The 22,642-nt window shown below is 41.3% G+C and overlaps 1 protein-coding gene across 2 annotated transcripts in view; it reads left to right on the forward strand.

Annotated features, from left to right (window-relative positions):
* Positions 1-22,642, forward strand: part of SHANK1 (SH3 and multiple ankyrin repeat domains 1) — a 933,614-nt gene that overhangs the window by 410,603 nt on the left and 500,369 nt on the right. For both annotated transcript variants that reach the window (XM_077457204.1, XM_077457205.1), the window contains exons 3-4: positions 10,600-10,803; positions 20,776-20,847. In XM_077457204.1, coding sequence (XP_077313330.1) covers positions 10,600-10,803; positions 20,776-20,847 — 276 coding nt within the window. The remainder of the gene's footprint in view (positions 1-10,599; positions 10,804-20,775; positions 20,848-22,642) is intronic.

The raw sequence follows: 22,642 nt of genomic DNA on the forward strand, positions 1-22,642 counted from the left end.
CCTACAGTCGACCTTCAGGCTAAAATTATTTTATTTTACCATGCTTTGTTCCCTTCCCTCACATTTGGATATTGTTTTTTTTTTGTTTTTTTTTTATTTAATTTAAAAAAAATGTTTAGTATAGGGCTTTGGGTACGCAGGTGTGGGTTTCCCAAATAAATGGGGACTGATGTTCATCTCTAATAAATAAAAATAAGTTTTAAATCAAAGAAATAATATTTTGCTACTTTATAGAAAGTGATAAAATCTGAAACATTTGCAAGGTGATGGAATGACTGTAATTTTCTTTTTAACTGTAGATGAATGACAGCTCTGAAGGTAAAATGGATGCTTCCACTGCTGCTATGTAACAAGTCCTCCTCTTGTTCTCTCGTTCAGTGGGAAGAGGTCACAGTAAATAGTTAGGATTGCTACTTAAGCCACAGACCCACATTTGTAACACATACAGATCCTTTGTTCAACACACCAGATTTAAATTAGATTTTACCTGTGCTTGATTAAACAAGATTAAAGTAAACTGTGGTTTTGCTCAGGAAAACATTTCTGGCTGATCTCCCAGCACAGCGCATCAATATGGTTCCGTTAGCCAAACCTTTGGGACTTTCGTCAAACTCCTAGCAAGCGACTTTGGTGTTCTTAGGATTGTCATGGAAACTGTTGCCAGAGAATGCAAGCTGTCATTGCCTTGAAAACTGTGATGGGGAAATTGTAACGCAGGTGCCTATGAGGTTTCTAGTAATCTTGGCCAAAAAAAAAAAAATTACTCTACCATCAGACTATTGAGATATCACACTGATATCAGCCCATCTTCATACAAGAGAAGAGACAGAGAAGAGAAGAATTTAAAACTTTAAAAAGAACTTATTTTTTAGTTCATTAATGTACTCTTAACCACTTGACGAGCAACCATCATTTTACTGCGGTAGGTCGACACAATCCCACAAACCGTTGTAGCTATATGTTGGCTCGCGGGATCAGTATAGCAGTTGTGCATGCCCGCTGCACTGCAGGGGTGTCGATGCTCATGAACGCTGGCCACAAGCGATCGCGAGCACAAGAGGCAGAACAGGGAAGTGTGTGTGTGTGTGTGTGTGTGTGTGTGTGTGTGTAAACGCACAAATCCCTGTTCTTTTATGTGAGGAGAGACAGATTGTGAGTTCCTAATAGCTAGGAACCGTGATTTGTCACTTTCTCTAATCAGTCCCCTCCCCCTACAGTTAGAAACACGTAGCAGGTTACACAATTAACCCCTTAATCGCCCCCTAGTATTAAACCCTTCTCTGCCAGTGAAATTTTTAGAGTAATCTGTGCATTTTTACAGCACCAGTATAAATGCCAATAGTCCCAAAAATGTGTCAAGTGCCCGATGTGTCCGGCATAATGTCACAGTCCCAATAAAAATCACAGATCGCCGCCATTACTAGTAAAAAAAAAAAGAAAAATGCTATAAATCTATCCCCTATTTTGCAGATGCTAGAACTTTTGCGCAAACTAATCAATATACGCTTATTGCGATTTTACCAAAAATATGTAGAAGAATACATATCAGCCTAAACTGAGAAAAAATTAGAAAAAAAAAATGGGGATATTTATTATAGCAAAAAGTACAAAATGTGTTTTTTTTTTTCAACATTTTCGCTCCTTTTTTGTTTATAGCGCAAAAAATAAAAAACGCAGAGGCGGTCAAATACCACCAAAAGAAAGCTCTATTTGTGGGAAAAAAAGGACTTCAACATTGTTTGGGTGCAACATTGCACGACCGCACAATTGTCAGTTAAACCGATGCAGTGCTGAATCGTAAAAAAATGGCCTGGTCATTCAGCAGCCAAATCTTCCGGGGCTGAAGTGGTTAAAGTGGAATCAAACAAGGCCAATAATGCAATTTTTTTGTATAAACGGGGAAGAGTTTAAACCTACAGTATATATAGTACTGTATATATTTATATAGTAATGTTTGGGGGTTGTTTAGCTTTAGTGTAGAGCTCACCAGTGAGTGGAGACCACATGAGTTGTGGTGTTTAAAGCGGGGTTCCACCCTAAAGTGGAACTTCCGCTCATCGGAACCCCCCCGGTGTCACAGTTGGCACCTTTCAGGGGGGAGGGTGGTGCAGATACCTGTCTAAGACAGGTATTTGCACCCACTTCCGGGCATAGACTCCCACGGGAGTCTATGCCTCTTCCTGTCCTGCCGCGCTGTCTGCTGGGACACACACAGGTCCCAGAGACAGCGCGGACCATTCCTATTGCGCTGCGCATCTCGCGCATGCACAGTAGGGAACCGGGAAGTGAATCCACAACGCTTCACTTCCTGATTCCCTCCCCTAGAATGGCGGAGGCAGCAGTCAAGAGCCGATTGATCGGCTTCGGCTGCCGACATCGCTGGACCCTGGGACAGGTGAGTGTCCATTTATTAAAAGTCAAGCTGCTGGCTTTTTTTTTTTCCAGTGGAATCCCTCTTTAAGGGCTTGTTGGCCCATTTTTCTTTCAGATAAAGAAAGGAAAATGTCCAACAAAACAAACAATTGTCCACATAGGAGTTTATATTGTTAATGCAAAATAAAGTACAGTTCCGCCTTCTGGCTCTCCGTAGCATCATCACTGTTGAGGCTTTGTACCTTGGTGCTCCCGACAATGTAACAGTGTTCCTGGTTTCATGTACAAATGGCGTACCTCTGTTAGCACTCTCTTTCACAGATTCCCTCCTGCTACAGCCCACAGGCCTGGGCCCTCTGTATGCTCTGTCAGGATGCACCGTGCAGACATGCACACTTGTGGCTGCTCCCTTGCACCAACATGGACTCTGTGGAAGGGTGGAGCCCAGAACCCTAGTCCTGAGTCTGCAAAAATGATGCATTATTAGTGTGCTGGCTGTTCACAAAACCTGGTCCCAGGACTGGAAACATTTTTTCAATAACCCTGGAGTCCCTCAGCCTGCCTAGTTGAAAATCTTGGGTGACCCTTTGGGAGAACAGGAGTATAAAGTCTCCGCTTATGTGGATGATTTGCTTTTCTCGTTTACTAGCCCACAACTATCACTACCAAACCTTATAAAGGAAGTGGAGCGATTCAGAGTTATGTCAAATTTTAAAACAAACTATAGTAACTTGGAGGCGATGGGGGTATCTCTGGAGGGCCCCATACACACAAGCCTGGAGAACAACTGCATTCAAATATTTAGGAACACAGATTTCACCTAAGTTAACAGATATTTATGCTCTGATTTTTCCACCCCTAGTTAGAATATTACTAGATAAATGGAGATATAGATAATAGATAAATTACTAGATAAATGGAGTAAATCCACACACTCTTGATTTGGTAGATATATATATTGAAAATGAACATAGTACCAAAATGCCTGTATCTTTTCCAGGCATTACCTGTTTTTGTTACAATAGCCTTCTTTAGTCAAATTCGTGCTGTTTTTACAAAATTCAATCGGGGCGAGTAGGTGACCAAGGATTAACAGAAGCCTGCTGACACTGCCTAAAGAGGCAGGAAGAATAGTGGCACCAGATTTATATAAATATTATCAGGCAGCCCAGCTCAGTAAAATAATTGACTGATGTCGTCATGGAGATGGTAAACTGTGGACCACCATTGAACAACAAGTGAGTCCAATCCCATTAAATTGAGCCATATGGTGCTATGCTGCTTTACCCTCCATGGTAAAATCATACCCTTGCTAGGCCCTACACTTCGTATGGGATCCAGGGTTATTCAGAATCCTAAATTTTCCTCCTTAAACTCGCCCTAGTTTCCTATTTTGGGCAATCCAGATTTTCCACCTGGCCTAGAGCCAGGAGTATTTGGAAAAACTGAAAGAGAAAGGATGCTTTCAAGCCTCGCATTTCTTGAGGTCAACAATAGAACTTCTAATGCAACCAGGAGGACAATATGAAATACCTTTCTGGCAGGCACAACAGATTAGACACTTTTTGGAAAGATTGGGATCGACGGAAAGTTATGGATGATCACATACAATATTTGAGGTGTACTGTGAAGAGAAATGGCCCCTTCCCCATATTGTCTCTAAGATTATACGCTCTGTTGACAGCACCTTCTTTAGGACTTTAGATTGACAAGTCTGGGTAAGTGGGAGAGAGACCTGGAGCAAATTTCACACCAGACCAACGTCAGAAAATAATACATCTAACTCTAAAATCATCCAGATGTACTAAGATACAGGAGTTGAATTATAAAATATGAATGTGTTGGTATTATACCCCGTCACTAATGAATAAATTCTCTCCAGACAAGTTGGATAGTTGCTGGAGAGGCTGCCAAGAGAGAGGTACTATAGCCCATATCTTCTGGCCATGTCCAGTAATTAGACAGTTTTGGCAAGAAGTTCAGAGAATTGCCCAACTATTTAGTGAATATCAGATCCCTGAGGAACCGGCGTTTTTCCTACTACAATGCTCACAAATCCCAATGGAGAGGTATAATAATTTGGTGATAAATCACTTGGTGAATGCAGCTTAAAGCTGCTTTACCATGTGCTGGAAGGAGCCAAGAGCACCCCAGATTTCTGTGTGGCTCAATAAAGTCAGAAGAATTGGTATTTTTGGAAAATCTGATACCTATGCCTTTGGACAGGAGGGAATGTACTTCCCAAATATGGGCTCCCTGGGAGATATTCCTACAAACGGAGTAGGGGACGAGGCTGATTGGAGAGGAGCAAAGGGATATGTAGGAATGTTAAATAGTGATATATAGTCATGATCTTGAATCCCTCTGGACGGGGTGGCCACTGGGGGGGGGGGGGTGATTCTCCCCTTTTTGTTTGTTTTGTTATTTTTTTGTTAGGGGAGCTCAGTTTTCTGTTGCCCTTGAGGGGCTCCGGGTTGTAAAGGAGAATTGCTATTGTTATGTATAAAAATAACAGGATTACAGATCTAATATTTGAAGATTATGCTTTGGTTTGAAATATGATTGTAAAACAAAGAAATTAGGAAGCAGTATGCTATTGTTATTATTGATTTACTTATGTATGCCTGTAAAGAAATAAAGAATGTAAACGAAAAAAGAGATTCCTGGGTGACATACACCATGACATTTAACTATTCTTCCAGAAGCTCATTTGTGAGGACATGCACTGATGTGGACAAGAAGGCTTTACTCACAGTCTCCCCTCTAATTCATCCCAAAGGTGTTCTATCAGGTTGAGGTCAGGCCTCTGTGCAGACCAGTCAAGTTCCTCCACCCCATACTCGCTCACCCATGTCTTTATGGACCTCTCTTCGTGGATTGGTGTACAGTCATGTTGGAACAGGAAGAGGTCATCTCCAAACTGTTGCCGCAAAGTTGGGAGCATGATATTGTCCAAAATGTCTTTATATGCTGATGCCTTAAGAGTTATCTTCACTGGGACTAAGGGGCCAAGCCCAGCCCCTGAAAAACAACCCCACACCATAATCCCCCTCTACCAAATTATTTGGACCAGTGCACAAAGCATGGTCCATAAAGACCTGGATGAACGAGTTTGGGGTGGAGGAACTTGACTGGCCTCCACAAAGTCCTGACCTTAATCTGATAGAACACCTTTGGGGATGAATTTGAGTGGAGACTGTGAGCCAGGCCTTCTAGTCCACATCAGTGCCTGACCTCACAAGTGTGGTTCTGGAATTATTGTCAAACATTCCCATAGACACACACCTAAACCTTGTGGACAGCCTTCTCAGAAGAGTTGAAGCTGTTATAGCTGCAAAGGGTGGGCCAACTCAATATTGAACCCTACAGACTATGACTGGGATGTCATCAAAGTTCATGTGCATGTAAAGGCAGGCATCCCAATATATTGTGTGTGTGTCATATATATATATATATATATCTATATCTATATATCTATATATCTATCTATATATATATATATATATATATATATAATATAGCACCCTCCTAGGTAGGTGCTAGAAGAGAGTATCATTTTTGGTCTTTCTGCATACTAAGAAGGTTGTCAGGCAAATTTAGAGGCTCTCTGTCTACCCGAGAGCAGGGATCCATTGATGGGGTCTGCTTATGGCGTTCAGGTACTGCTCATGTTGTCTAAATGTTTCACACTGATCCAATAGGGGGCCATATTGGACAGTGGGAGGAAACCTGACAAATGAGAGCACAGGCATAGTTAAAGCACTGGCCATTGGCAGAGGAAAGTGCCTCAATGCATGCTGGGTGACTGTATATATGCCAAGGGCACATGTGCTTAGGGTCTATGGCTGGAGAGTGGGATCCTGGAGGGAAGGTGTGGCTCCCCCTCCTCTGAAAAAGCTATCATGCGGCCTTGTGTATCTGACAATAGCTGAAATTCAGATGTCCTGCAGAGCTGACTGTAAGGGAGACACGCCAGGAAGGATCTGTTTTGACCTACAGTGAGTACAGATCTGTGTCATGTCCTGTGAGGGCCACCCCTTCAGCTAGTAGAGTCAGTGGACGGGCGTCAGGGGATGCTAGTGAGTATCCTGAAGATAAGGTTACATCAAGTCTGCTGCCAGAGCAAACAAAGGACTTAATCTTCCCATTCAAGTGTTGTATGGTATAACAGAAGTCTGTTATCACAATTAACCTGGTGAGGCCGAGTGAGAGTTGTCCTCTGTAATTAGTTCTATTTTGCGTATCCCTTTTTCCTATCCAATTTCCAACAATAAATGCCTGTTCACCTTTGAATTTTTTTTTTAATGCAGAGGTGAGCTAAAACCTTAACCACTTAAGGACCGCTGCATGGCAGTGTACGCTGGCAGAATGGCACCGACAGGCACACGCATTTACATGTACGCGCTTGCCTTCCAGCGGGTGGGGGGTCCGATTGGACCCCCTCCCGCTGGCTGCGGCGGTCTGTTTCGCTTCAGGAGCGATCTAAGATGAGGGGATGGCTGTTGGTTTCTGGCCATCCCCTCTCGATCGCTCCTGGCGAATGAGAAGCTTCCCCCGCCTGTGTAGTGTAAACACAGGCAGGGAGGAAGTGATGTCATTCTCCTCGGGGCGGTCTTTTTGACCGGACTGCGAGGAGAGGACATAGTAAGTGTGCACCAACACTACATTGACACGTAGGTACACATAGGCACACAAATCCCCCCTCCCAGTCAGTGTCACTGAATGCAGTGATCATTTATTTACTGATCACTGCATTTAGTGTCAGTTGTGACAGTAAAAACTGTCAGGGCAGTTAGTGTTAGGTCCAGGGTAGCCCCCTACCCCCCCAAATAAAGGTTTAACCCCCTGATTGCCCCTAGAGTTAACCCTTTCACCCCCTTTAGCCAGTGTCACTAAGCAATCGTTTTTCTGATCGCTGCATTAGTGTCACTGGTGCCGCTAGGTAGCTAGTTATTTTTTTAGGTTCAACGCCAGGTTTTTATAGCGCTAGGTACCCCCATATACTACCCAATAATGGTTTTAACTCCCTGATTGCCCCTAGTTAACCCTTTCACCAGCGATCACCGTATAAGTGCCACTGGTGACGCTGGATAGCCAGTTAGTTATTTCGGTTCCCCGTCAGGTTTTTATATAGCGTCAGGGACCCCCATATACTACCTAATAAAGATTTTAACCCCCTGATTGCCCCTAGTTAACCCTTTCACCAGTGATCACCGTATAAGTGTTACGGGTGACTCTGGTTAGTTTGCTTTTTATTGCATCAGGGCACCCACCATTTATTACCCAATAAAGGTTTAACCCCCTGATCACCCGGCGGGTGATATCAATTCGGTTTTAGGGTCAGGGTCTGCATCGCCCCAGGCAGCGCTAGGTTAGTGCTAGTACCGCTAACACGCATGCACAAAGCATACACCTCCCGTAGTGGTATAGTATCTGAACAGATCAATATCTGATCTGATCAGATCTTTACTAGCGTCCCCAGCAGTTTAGGGTTCCTAAAAAATGCATTGTTAGCGGGATCAGCCCAGATACCTGCTAGCACCTGCGTTTTGCCCCTCCGCCCAGCCTACCCAAGTGCAGTATCGATTGATCACTGTCACTTACAAAACACTAAACACATAACTGCAGCGTTCGCAGAGTCAGGCCTGATCCCTGCAATCGCTAACAGTTTTTTTTGGTAGCGTTTTATATTTAAATCCTGAAGGCAGTGCTTGATTTTCGGGGTCCCGTACGTGGCTAGGCTCCCAAAAAGTCCCCCACGTGTGGTATCCCGGTACTCGGGAGAAGCAGCAGAATTTATTTTGGGGTGTAATTTTACTTATGCCCATAGCATGTGTGAGCAATATATCATTTAGTGACAACTTTGTGCAAAAAAAAAAAGTTTGTAATATTCCCGCAACTTGTGGCAAAATATAAAATATTTCATGGACTCAACATGCCTCTCAGTAAATAGCTTGGGGTGTCTACTTTCCAAAATGGGGTCATTTGGGGGGGTTTTGTGCTATTTTGGCATTTTATGGCCTTCGAAACTGTGATAGGTAGTGAGGAGTGAAATCAAAAATTTGCACCCTTAGAAATCCTGAAGGCAGTGATTGGTTTTCGGGGTCCTGTACGCGGCTAGGCTCCCAAAAAGTCCCACATATGTGGTATCCTCGTACTCAGGAGAAGCAGCAGAATATATTTTGGGGTGCAATTCCACATATAACTATGGCATGTGTGAGCAATATATCATTTAGTGACAACTTTTTGCAAACTTTTTTTTTTGTGTCATTATTCAATCACTTGGGACAAAGAAAAAAATATTCAATGGGCTCAATATGCCCCTCAGCAATTTCCTTGGGGTGTCTACTTTCCAAAATGGGGTCATTGGGGGGGGGGGGGGGTTGTGTGTTATTTTGGCATTTTATGGCCTTCGAAACTGTGATAGGTAGTGAGGAGTGAAATCAAAAATTTGCACCCTTAGAAATCCTGAAGGCAGTGATTGGTTTTCGGGGTGCCGTACGCGGCTAGACTCCCAGAAAGTCCCACATATGTGGTATCCCTGTACTCAGGAGAAGCAGCAGAATAGATTTTGGGGTGCAATTCCACATATAACTATGGCATGTGTGAGCAATATATCATTTAGTGACAACTTTTTGTAAACTTTTTTTTGTGTGTCATTATTCAATCACTTGGGACAAAAAAAAATATTCAATGGGCTCAACATGCCCCTCAGCAATTTCCTTGGGGTGTCTACTTTCCAAAATGGGGTCATTTGGGGGGGGGGGGTTGTACTGCCCTGCCATTTTAGCACCTCAAGAAATGAGATAGGCAGTCATAAATTAAAAGCTGTGTAAATTCCAGAAAATGTACTCTAGTTTGTAGACGCTATAACTTTTGCGCAAACCAATAAATATACGCTTATTGACATTTTTTTTACTAAAGACATGTGGCTGAATACATTTTGCCCTAAATGTATGACTAAAATTGAGTTTATTCGATTTTTCTTATAACAAAAAGTAGAAAATATATTTTTTTCTCAAAATTTTCGGTCTTTTTCCTTTTATATCGCAAAAAATAAAAATCGCAGAGGCAATCAAATAGCATCAAAAGAAAGCTCTATTTGTGGGAAGAAAAGGACACAAATTTAGTTTGGGTACAACATTGCATGACCGCGCAATTACCAGTTAAAGCAGTGCAGTGCGAAATTGTAAAAAGACCTCTGGTCCTTAGGCTGACAATTGGTCCGGGGCTGAAGTGGTTAATGTGGTTGTAAACCCCTCTATAGTGTGTACTTGTTTCAATTCAGAGCACTAAGTGTCATTTGTGTCTGCTACTTCGTTCCTCAGCTATCAGCATGAATCACTTATGACAAGTTTTACCGACACCGAGAGAAAAAGGGGGATGCGGGAGGGATCTCCAGCTGATTGACAAACTCGGCTATGTTCCTGTGTGCTGTGTGAAAGGGGGGGGGGGTGTCCCTTCCCTCCAATCCTCTCTGAGCTCTCCCCACTGACCTCTGCAGAGTGTATCTTTAGCTCTCCACCCCTTTTTTTCTGAACTCTCAGACAAGCTTTTAAATTCTGCACTTTGAATAGATGTAGAAAAGAGAAGACTGCAGATGAACAAGTACAACTTATGTAGAAAGATTTGTTTCATCTCTGTGTATTAGCTGAGGCCAGTCACTTCACTGGGTATATGTAAGTGTTTACAAGCACTTTAAGCTGCAAAGGCAGCCAAATGGAGATGTACACATGCCATGGCCACAATGTTTTGTTTCAGTGCTGTGCCAAAAATGAAACCCCCTGTCGTGTTCTGTGGTAAGTGCCTCATTCACCCTGCAACTACATTGCAGCATGGTGGTGTGGTCTTTAACCACTGTGTCAAACACCCTATGAAAACAGATTCCATGCGGATTACTCTTCAGAGGGTGACACATATGTAAACAAGTCCTACAATTAGACAAAATATTATAGTTATGAAAAAAATGGCAGGTAGATGTTAGAATAATGTTAGAATAATAACATAAAACGGGTCCTCACTAAAAACACAGTAAAATTTCAATAAAAAAAATAAAGATAACCTAACAAATGGTCATTTTGGACATATTGGAAATGTTACTAGATTACATGTTCAGATTACATGTTCAGATTACATGTTCAGTTTGTATTGGTTTAACACTGTAAAATAAACTTCTGTTGGCTCTCCTCACGTATTTGTTTACATCTTTACTGTTTTTCTTTGCAGAAATGCCTCCGATTTAATCCAGATGCCACTATCTGGGTAGCAAAGCAACAGATACTGTGCACGCTAAATGAGAGCCTCAAGGATGTCCTCAACTACGGCCTCTTCCAACCAGCCACCAATGGGAGAGATGCCAAGTTTCTGGATGAGGAGCGGCTGCTTCGGGAATACCCACAGTCCTTTGAGAAAGGGGTTCCGTATTTGGAGGTAAGTATTGCAATGTGATTGTATGCATGCCAGAATAATGAAAGCTGTTTTTTTTTGGGGGGGGGGGGCATTCTCTTTTGAGAAATATGGAGGCTACAATTGCAAATTCAAGTAGCCTGCATGTCATTCTTGTTAGCTGAGTATTGAATCATGTGCTAGAAGCTTCTTGTTTGCAGCAATAGCTTTGCTTTTATGGAGGATTGCAATGCATGTCTTTATAGAATGAGAAAAATGAATAGGAACTAAACACAAACAAGCGCACTGAACAAAGATCGACAATACATCCTGTTATATCATATAATACAGGATCTATACACTATTATACTACAGCACCACCTGCAGCATAGATAGGTATAATGCATACGGTATTAAGTCAGTTTATATGCAACAATCATGTACCTGATCGAAGGCTGAAATGCTGGGAGGGCTTCCCTTGCGACTAAGTGCAGAGCGCCCCCTGAAGGTGGCACAGGGAGAGCTATACCCAAAGCGGCAGAGGTTACTGGCTGCGGCAAGCTGAGGTGGAGAAGAGAAGTCCACTGGTGGGCAGCTGACGAGCAGGGTAGACTGCTAGGCAGGGGTACCTCTGAAGTACCAGACGAGATCGAGCAGCAGGGAGAACCAGAAACAGTGTTAGGAACCAGGCCGGGGGTTCATACACAGGATAGCAAGCAGTAGAAAAGTCAATGGAACAAGCCAGGGATCATACACAGGGCAGAAGGTCACAGTAGGGTAAACAGGAACAAGCCAAGGGTCAAGCCAGGGTCAACACAGATCAGACAGGTCAAGGCAAGCCGGGTCGTTAGCAGGTAATCCAAGACAACAGGAACTCAGGAATACACAAGAAGCTGAAGATCATGCAGCAGTTAGTGACTGCTGCAGCAGGCTTTAAATAGGTCACTGGCGCCTGGAGTCTCTCACGTATTGCGTGTGCTTTGGCGCACACGTACTGTCCTGGCCGCTCTCGCCCATGCACGCATGCGCGTTTCGCATTGGAGACTTCATATTTGTTTATCCGCGATTCTGCTGGCCATTGATGCCAGTTTTCCTGCAGGTTGGTCCCTGATAGCAACCATGCTGCTGTTCTTTCCAACACCCCTTCTCAGCAGCATGTACTTTGTCAAATTATATTCAGCTTCTTCTGCAAATAACTATGACCTTTCTTTGACAGGCTTGGTGAGAGCACAGCAGTCAACTCCTCTGACGGGCAGTATTAAATGTCATTAACACCTTGCTCTTGTTTGTCCCTCATTAAGTTTTACTTGACGTCAATGTGTTTGGTCCTAGGATTGATTCTTTCTGATTGCGTAAGCTTTATACGTCTCTGGTGGAATTGGTTTTGACATGTCTATCCCAATGTCCAGAAAAAGTTACCAAATCCATATCGCTTCTTGACATTATGTGCTGCTGCAATGTACTCTGCTTCAGTTGAAGATAGAGCGACAGTTGCTTGCTTTTGTCTAGACCAACTTATGGTTCCTTCCCCATACTGGTAGATGAATCCGTTTGTGGATATTCAGTCCCTGGTCCAAACAGCATCCACATATGTGACCAGTTTTGGATTTGATGTTGCTGGTAACCGTAACTTTATATGACTTGTTCCTTTGAGGTACTGCATCACTTATTTTACTGCATTCCAGTCACGCTGACAGGGAGCTGATACTTTTCTGCATAGTATGCCCACTGCTGTGGCTTTGTCTGGTCTTGTCACAGTGGTAACATATAGCAGCTTACCGATTGCTCTGCAATACATGTCATTGTCGGGTAGCAAGTTTTCTGCTTCATTGCTCTTTTGCTAGCCTGGTTCCATAGGCATTTTCACTTTTGCTGCATCTTGCATATGGAATTGTTCCAAGATTTTCTGAGATAGGTTGAGAAGATAACTTCCACCTTACATAACAAAAGAACCAAGATATGGGATTTTTAAGGTGCGAAACACGACAAAATATAATATTAAAAATGATGTCAAAATTTTATTAGAAACACCTAAAACGCAACATATTGTCAAATATAACCATACAATATATAAAACAGATGCAACTGATTGGATCTCGACATGTTTCGCCATAACGATAGCTTTCTCAGGAGAAATTTTTACCAGGCACTGCATGTATGATCACTATAAAGTGAAAATAAAATTTAGAGGCAATAAAACAAAAACATACTTAAATAATAACAAACATACGTGTCACAATATTAAATCAATTTCTTAAGTGTGCAAAGACCTGTGCATTATTTTATGTGTCTCTTTTACCTGGATGTTGATAAGTATTTAATAATAAAATCCAATGAATATTTTGGCTCCAAAACCACAAGGATGGACTGATATGGATAAATTGGTGAAGTCACAGAGAGAGGCACAAAGACGCTCCCTATTGGCTCTAGAGGGAGATGACATGCGTAAGTAATCAAAACAAGACTAAGCAGCAAAAGAAAGAATTCATTGTTTTCTGCCTACCTGTAAAAACAGTGGGCAGCAATGAATCCTAAATTGGAGGGTAGCAAATCCAAAAATGTCCTAGTTGTTTTCCTTTCCCACACTAGGTGCAAGGGGTAGTTTAAAAAAAAAACAAGGTTCAAAAGAACCGCCATGGACCTAAATCAGAAAGTGATATATGAGCTACTTGTAATGGAATTTAGGATTCGTTGCTGCCCACTGTTTTTATAGGTAGGCAGAAAACAATTCAGTTTCTTTTGCTGTTTATGCTGGCCATATGAAAAATCGGACGAAATTCTATTGTTTCGAACGTTTGGCCTATTTTCTAATAATTATTGCAGGACCAACGATAATCAAATTCAGCCCCGAAAAATTTGATTGACAATTTTGAAATATTTTTATTGAATGAACAAACTTTGTAAGGTTAGTGGCTTTCTCGGATGAGAATTTTTTTTTTTTTTCGTGTGCAGGTGCAAGAAGACTTTAACCTGGAAGTAATCAAATTTGTGATAACACATGGATGTTGAGAGGTCAATTTTATTTAGACATTTCCCTTCTAATGTGACCAAATCAAATGATAAAGTGGGTTCATTTTGAATGTTTATCTTTTGAAATTTGGTCGCTACATGATGGTAGTGTCTTTTTCCATTTCGAAAATTACGTTTTTCGAAATCGCCATTGTACAATTTTTCGTATACCGTATGGCCAGCATTAGTCTTGTCTTGATTACTTACACATGCATCTCCCTCTCAGATGGGCCAATAGGGGGCATATTTGTGCCTCTCTACAACTTCACTAATTATCCACATCAGTCCATCCCTGTGGATTTGGAGCCAAAATATTCATTGGATTTTAATGTTAAATACTTATCAACATCCAGGTAAAAGAGACCTATATAATGCACAGGCCTTTGCACACTTGAAAAATTGGTTTAATATTGTGATACATATGTTTGTTATTATTTAACCACTTCAGCCCCGGACCATTTTGCTGGCCAAAGACCAGACCACTTTTTGTGATTTGGCACTGCGTCGCTTTAACTGACAGTTGCGCGGTCTTGCGATGTGGCTCCCAAACAAAATTGGCGTCCTTTTTTTCCCAAAAATAGAGCTTTCTTTTGGTGGTATTTGATCACCCCTGCAGTTTTTATTTTTTGCGCTATAAACAAAAATAGAGCAACATTTTTTTCCCTCAGTTTAGGCCGATACGTATTCTTCTACATATTTTTGGTAAAAAAAAAAATCGCAATAAGCGATTATTTATTGGTTTGCGCAAAAGTTATAGCGTTTACAAAATAGGGGATAGTTTTATGGCATTTTTATTTTTTTATTTTTTTTTACTAGTAATGGCAGCGATCAGCGATTTTTTTTTTCTGACTGCGACTTTATGGCGGACACATTGGACATTTTTGACACATTTTTGGGACCATTGTCATTTATACAACAATCACTGCTATACAAATGCAGTGATTCCTGTGTAAATGACACTGGAAGTGAAGGGGTTAACCAGTGGGTGGCAGTGTAGGGGTTAAGTGTTCCTAGGGGTGTGTTACTAACTGTTGGGGGCTGGGCTTTCATTTAGTGAACACTGATCTCTGCTCCAATCACATGGAGCAGAGATCAGTGTCACTTGTTGCTAGGCAGAACGGGGAGATGCTGTTTACAATGGCATTTCTCAGTTCAGCCGCCCCGTGAGACAATCGCGAGTATGCCCGCAGCGATCGAGTCCGCAGGATCCGCGTCCGGACTCATGGGGGTCCCGACCAGGATGGGTGGCATTAAAGATTGGACGTACCTGTACGCCAATATGCCTGCCCGTGCCATTCTGCCGATGTACATCAGCGTGCGCTGGTCGGGAACTGGTTAAGTATGTTTTTGTTTCATTGCCTCTAAATTTTGTTATTTTCAATTTATAGTTATCATGCATGCAGTGCCTAATAAAAGTTCTCCTGAGGAAGCCATCGTTATGGCGAAGCATGTAGAGATCCTATTAGTTGCATCCGTTTCATGTATTGCATGGTTTTATTTGACAACAATATGTTGATTTTTAGATGTTTCTAATAAAATTTTGACATTTTTATTTTGTCGTGTTTTGGCACCTTAAAAATCACATACCTTGGTTCTTTTATTTAATTTTCAAACAAATGATGTGGTGCTGTTGATTCTTAGACATTCAGCAATTTTTTTTCTATCATAACTTCCATCATCTTCATTAATTACCATCTACCATTTTGCCATTTAACCACTTGCCGATCAGCAGTTTAACATTTACTGCTGGCCGCTGGCTTTGTTGTGGGAACTCATTGGTTTACAGGCAGATAGGCGCACCCTTCCTCTCGTGATGTGGTTGGACACGGCACGAGTTTGTCGCCAGACCCATAGTCAATGCTTTTGGCTGTGAGCCTGCTGATGGCTGTAGCCAACAACAGTACATGGATCTGTGTGTGTTGGTAAACACACGGCTCAGATCTGTCTGGTTCTGCTTCTTGATCTTTCTTACTGATCTACACAAGTGAGATCAGGAAGCAAAGCCAGCCAGTCTGTGAGTAAAATCAGGACCCATACACTTGTTAGGCACATAGGTAACCACTTGATTGCCCTCCTGATCACCCCCATAACCCAGCCAGTGGCATTAGTACAATGACAGTATTATCACTGTATTAGTGTCACTACCGATGTCAAATAGTGTCAGTTAGTGTCCCTCCCAGCCAGTGTCAGTCAGTGCCAGTTCCTGATTGCCCATCACACTTTCACAGTCACACTATAAGTCGCTGCTCACATGCGATAGGCAGTCAAAAAATCAGAGCTGCTTAAAGTGGTTGTAAAAGTATGTAAATGTGAAAGTTTTTTTAGAAAAAAAAAAAAAAAAAAACAAACAATTTTATAACAAAATGATAATTACCATATTTATCAGTGTTTATCACGCACCCCAATTTTAGGAGGGAAGTTTAAGGAAAAAATGTACATTTTAAATAAAAAACTTAGAAGCAAAATTAGGGTCACAGCTCATCAATGCACCCTTCTCAGTGCCCATCTGCAGCCATTAAATTGACCAACAATGCAGCCTGTTCAGTGCCACTCTGCAGCCTCACCTTCCCCATCATTGCAGCCTTGCCAGTGTTGGATTACCCCTGCTGTCTCTGAGGGAAGAGGAGGAGCGAACACCACTGAATTACACAGAGCCACGATCTCCTGTGTACCCGGCACTCCATTACTCACAGCCACGCCTCCTGGCCCTGCTCATATAATAGTTGAGTGGCCTAATGTGGGGTCAGGAGGTGTGGCTGTGAGTGACGGAGCGCCAGGTACACAGGAGATCATGGCTCTATGTAATTCAGCGGCTCCTTTTCCCTCAGAGACAGCAGGGATAGGTGGATAACATGCACCCACGATTTTCCCCTGATTTTAGGGGAAAAATATGCGTGTTATACGCTAATAAATAACAGTAGTACCTACTCTGTGTAAAGATTTTGAACAGAGCCTGCCGGTGCTCTTGGGTCCTCCTCTTCAGAGAGCTCCCCTGCTTCTTACGGGGGCCCTCATGCAGGCTTGCTCTCATCCATCAACACAGTGGTACTCGGCCCCACTCTCTCCTTACTGGCGGTAATTGACAGCAGTGGGAGCCAAAGGTTCCCACTGCTGTGTGTCAATCAATAAGAAGGGAGAGATGGTGCTCTTGTGCACATCGCTGGATCAAGATTGGCTCCCGTAAGTATAAGGAGGGCATTGTAGGGTATCTGGATACAGAAGTTTTTTACCATAGAATGCATGAAGGTAAATTCCAGTATATATACACTACAGTTTGTAGACGCTATAACTTTCACACAAACCAGTTAATAAATCTACACTTATTGGGGATTTTTTTTTTACCAAGGACATAGAGTACATTTTTCCCTAAATTTATGAAGACATTTGATTTTGTTGGATATGTTTTATACCAGACAGAAAGTATAACATATTGTTGTGTTTTTTTTTTTTTTTCAAACTTTTGCCCTTTTTTGTTTATATAATAAAAAAAAACCCAGTGGTGAACAAAAAACAAAAGCTCTATTTGTGTAAAAAATAAAAAATAAAAAATTATATACATTTAATTTGGGTACCGTGTTGCATGACCAAGCAATTGGCAGTTAAAGTGATGAATAGAAAAAATGGTCTGATCATAATAAAATCTTCCAGAGGTCAAGTGGTTAAAGATGTAGAGTAGTAGCAAAGCAGTTAAAGAGGTATTAAAATCCCAAAATCAAAAATGTAATATATTGCTGCTTACCAATCCTTAATTGTGGGAATACAAAAACACTGAATTTCAAAAGAGCCAACTTCCCTAAACTAAAAACCTTGCTAGAAGGCATAAATTGGGATAACATCTTAGGAACAAAGAACACGGAGGAGAGATGGGTTTGCTTTAAGAGCAAATTAAATAAGAGCATTAGCCAATGCATTCCATTGGGTAATAAATTTAAAAGAGCAAACAAAAGTCCGGGATGGCTTAATTCCAATGTAAAAATGCATATAAAAGCAAAAGAGAAGGTCTTCAAAAAAATACAAAATTCAGGGATCATCATCAGCATTCAGACTTTATAAAGAATGCAGAAAGAAATGTAAGGGTGTAATAAGGATGGCTAAGATAGAACATGAATGACACATAGCGGAGGAGAGCAAGAAAAAAAATCCCAAGAAATTCTTTAAGTATGTAAACAGTAAAAAAGGAGGACAGACCATATTGGCCCCATAAAGAATGAGGAAGGACATCTGGTTACAAAGATGGGGAGATGGCGAAGGTATTGAATTTATTCTTCTCAGCCTTCACGAGGGAATTGGGGGGGGGGGGGGCTTCACTAACCAAAACTGCAGTGTTTATCCAGAGGACAAAATTAAAATTAGACTTGGGAAACTTAACATTAATAAATCACGAGGACCAGATGGCTTGCACCCGAGGGTACTTGGGGAACTCAGTCAAGTAATTACCAGACCACTGTTCCTAATTTTTACTTAGTCTACTGACTGGAATGGTACCAGCTGATTGGAGAAAAGCCAATGTAGCACCAATATTTAAAAAGGGCCCGAAATACATCCCTGGGAATTACAGACCAGTTAGCCTAACATTAATGGTATGTAAACTCTTGGAAGGGGTGATAAGGGACTACATACAAGAGTTTAGTAATGAGAATGGTATCATTAGCAGTACTTAGCATGTATTCATGAAGAATCGTTCTTGCCAAACCAATCTATTAACCTCTGGGAAAATCTAGGATGGAAAAGGACCTGGGGTCCTAGTAGATGATAGGCTCAGCAATGGCATGCAATGCCAAGCTGCTGCTAACAAAGCAAACAGAATATTGGCATGCATTAAAAAGGGGATTCATTCCAGAGATAAAATGATAATTCTCCCGCTCTACAAGACTCTGGTCTGGCCGCACCTAGAGTATGCTGTCCAGTTCTGGGCACCAGTCCTCAGGAAGGATGTACTGGAAATGGAGTGAGTACAGAGAAGGGCAACAAAGCTAATAAAGGGTCTGGATGATATTAGTTATAAGGAAAGGTTGCAAGCACTGAACTTATTGTCTCTGGAGAAGAGAAGCTTGATAGGGGATATGATTTCAATATACAAATCACCTGAGCTGGAAGATATTACAAAATATACAAAAATATATACATAAATTACAACAGAACAGAATTGCAAACATCCAAGTGGCAAAAACTGTAAAATAATTAATAATTGCAGAGCCCCCACAGATATATAGAGGCACAATGATGTGGGTATAGGTGTGGACTTCAACAAGTTTTGTGGCCAATGCCACTTTCTCAGGAAGCATCAACCAAAACATCTATAAAAGATATAAATAAGATTACAGTAACACAGAAAACTAGATTGATATTGGGGTATTAAATAAGAACCAGCATGGCTCAACAATGGAAGTCCATGTGGGCAACAGACGGCATAAACTGAGACACCCGTGAATGGGTGTTCCCCCTGGGGATGGACATGGGGGGCTATTGGGATGGACTAAAGATAAACAAGAAATAAATGAATACCACGTGGGTTTCAGCATAGAGCAATTGCACAGATAAGAAAAAAATGGAAAAGTAAGAAGGAAGTGCAAAAGATAGAAAAGGGGCAAAGTACATTGAGAAGGGAAAAAAATTGGGGAGGGGGAAGGAAAATGGGCAGGGAGTAGGGGGAAAAAAAGGAACAATAGTATAGTGCCAAGTGAAAAAAAAAAGTTTTTTTTTTATCAATACGCCCTATACTATTGTTCCTTTTCCCCCCTACTCCCTGCCCCTTTTCCTTCCCCCTCCCCTATTTTTTCCCTTCTCAATATACTTTTCCCCTTTTCTCCCTTTCCTATCTTTTGCTTTTCCTTCTTACTTTTCCATTTTTTTTCCTATCTGTGCAATTGCTCTATGCTGAAACCCACATGGTGTTAATTTATTTCTTGCTTATCTTTAGTCCGTCCCAATAGCCCCCATGTCTGCCCCCAGGGGGAACACCCGTTCACGGGTTTCACAGTTTATGCCATCTGTAGCCCACATGGGCTTTCATTGGTGAGTCATGCTTGTTCTTATTTAATACTCCAATATCACTATGTTTTGGTATTACAGTTTTAATCTAGTTTTCTGTGTTACTGTAATCTTAATTATATGTTTTATAGATGTTTTGGTTGACGCTTCCTGAGGAAGTGGCAGTGGCCACGAAATTTGTTGAGGTCCACGTCTATACCCACATCATTGTGCATCTATATATCTGTGGGGGCTCTGCAATGATTCATTTTACTGTTTTTGTCACTTGGATGTTTGCAACATTTACTTTGTTGTTTCTGTTGTAATTTATGTATATATTTTTGTATATTTTGTAATAAACATTATTTTTATCAAAATTCTACAGTGTATTTGGGTACCGCAATAGTCCTTACCATCACATGTGATTGAGGGCAATTTTTGGAGTAGTCCTTGCCCAATCTCCCCTCTTCCTTACTAGGGTCATTGTCATATTGGAAGGTAAACCTTCTTGCCATTGACAACTTTCTGGCAGAGAGCATCAGCTTTTCGTCAGGAATTTGATCTTTTTTGCCCCATCTATGTTTCCTGGACCCCCAGATCTTTATCTATCCTGGATCCCCCCCAGCAAGTAAGTTGTGTTTATTCTTCCAGCAACAGCTTCTCTTTCTTCTTTGCATTGGGCACATTTTAAAAATATTTTATTCTAACAACAGATATTATGACTAGCCACAAGTCTCAATGCAGTAAACTGAAGAACGGTGAAATTTGATTAGTCAGTATGGGTTTCTATAGCTTACATATGATTATTGCACACTGCATTATCGTTTCATTGCATAAACTTTTTTGTATGTTTGTTCCCAGATTGTTGCTCTCCACAGACTGATCACCATGGTTACAAAAAGTTTGAGAATATTTTGTTTAACGGAGCTTTTTATGCTTTTGTTAAGTCAATTTTATATCAGCTTGCGAATTGTCCTTGTAATGAGTTCATGAAATGTTCCATTTAGCTGATTTCTATGTTTTGCTGTATATTTTCAGTTCCGCTACAAGACGAGGGTTTACAAACAGACTAACCTTGATGAAAAGCAATTGGCCAAGCTCCACACCAAGGTAAGTTTAATGTGCAAAATAAACCTTTCACAAACCTGAGAATTTAAAAATAGAACGATGAAATATAAGAATTGATTGTAAGCCTCAGACATGAAATATAGAGGGATATTCTTTTTTTCATAACATGTACGTGTCTCAATCCAAAGCACTAATGCCATGTACACACGATCGGAATTTCGGCCAGCAAAAGACAGATGAGAGCTTTTCATCGGAAAATGCAGCCGTGTGTATGTTCCATCGGAATTTAGCTGGCCAAATTCCCGCCAGCAAAACTTTGATAGCATGTTCTCAACTTTCTCGATGGAAAAACTATCTATCAGAAATTCCGATCGTGTGTATGCAATTCCGATGCACAAAAACTCACGCATGCTCAGATTCAACTACGAGATGGAAGCTATTGGCTACTAGGTATTGAAATTCCTTTTTCTAGTCCCGTCATACGTGTTGTACGTCAGTGTTCTTGGCGGGCAGAATTTGGTGTGACCGTGCGTAGGCAAGACACTTTCAGCGGAATTTCCGACGGGAAAACCATCAGAGCTTTTTTCGACGAGAATTCTGATCGTGTGTACACGGCATTAGTGTCATTTATGTCTGCTGCCTCATTCCTCCGCTATCTGCATGAGTCATTTCTGACAAGTTTTCCTGACAACTGCAAAAGAACAAGCAACAGAATGTCGGCACAATGGCAGTGGTGGGCAAAGGGGCGTACCTGTATGTCCCTTTAAGAGGCGGGGATGGCAGGCACATGCCGTGGACAGCGTGACCATGCCCACGTGACCGGCGGATTCTATGTCCACCGGTCTCCCAGAGATTGTGTCACGGGGCCGTAGAACTGGGAAGTGCCTATTTAAACAGGGTATTTCCCCATTCTGCCTTGTGTTATGACAGAGATCACTGCTCCCTGTCATTCGGAGTGGTGATTGTGACTTGGAGCCCATCACCCCCAGTTAGAATCACTCCCTAGGACACACTTAACCCCTTCATCGCTCCCCTAGTGGTTAGCCCCTTCCCTGCCAGTGTCATTTACACTGTAATCAGTGCATTTTTATAGCAATGATCGCTGTATAAATGACAGTGGTCCCAAAATAGTGTCAAAAGTGTCCGATGTGTCTGCCATAATGTCGCAGTCCCAATAAAAATTGCATATCGTCACCATTACTAACAAAAATAAATGAATGATAAAAATGCCATAAAACTATCCACTATTTTGTATATCTTATAACTTTTGCGCAAACTAATCAATATACACTTATTGCAATTTTTTGTTTACCAAAAATATGTAGAAGAATACATATCGGCCTAAACTGAGGAAAAAAAATATATTTTTTATATATTTTGGGGTACGTTTATTATAGCAAAAAGTAAAAATTGTCGCTCTTTTTTTGTTTATAGTGCAAAAAATAAAAACCACAGAGGTGCTCAAATACCACCAAAGAAAGCTCTATTTGTGGGGAAAAAAAAAGGATGTTGATTTTGGGTGCAACAGCGCACAACCACGCAATTGTCAGTTAAAGCGACACACATTGCCGAATCTCAAAAAGTGCTCTGGTCAGAAAGGGGGTAAAATCTTCCGGGGCTGAAGTGGTTAAAAATGTTATAAACAAAGTATCCTTGGGATAATGCATTTAGGCTGGTGAGGAGCCTACAAATGCACAACACACTTTTCACATATTTATTTGTAAACAAATTTGAAAACCACTGATCATTTTTCTAACACTTCACAATAAGCCCCATACTCACTATCAGATTTTCTGCTGAGTTTTTCCTTCAGAATTACCAAAACCATATAATATGA

This window comes from Lithobates pipiens, unplaced genomic scaffold (assembly GCF_037356315.1).
Source record: "Lithobates pipiens isolate NorthernLeopardFrog02 unplaced genomic scaffold, aLitPip1_a1.2 Scaffold_27, whole genome shotgun sequence".
NCBI classification, from domain to species: Eukaryota; Metazoa; Chordata; class Amphibia; order Anura; family Ranidae; genus Lithobates; species Lithobates pipiens.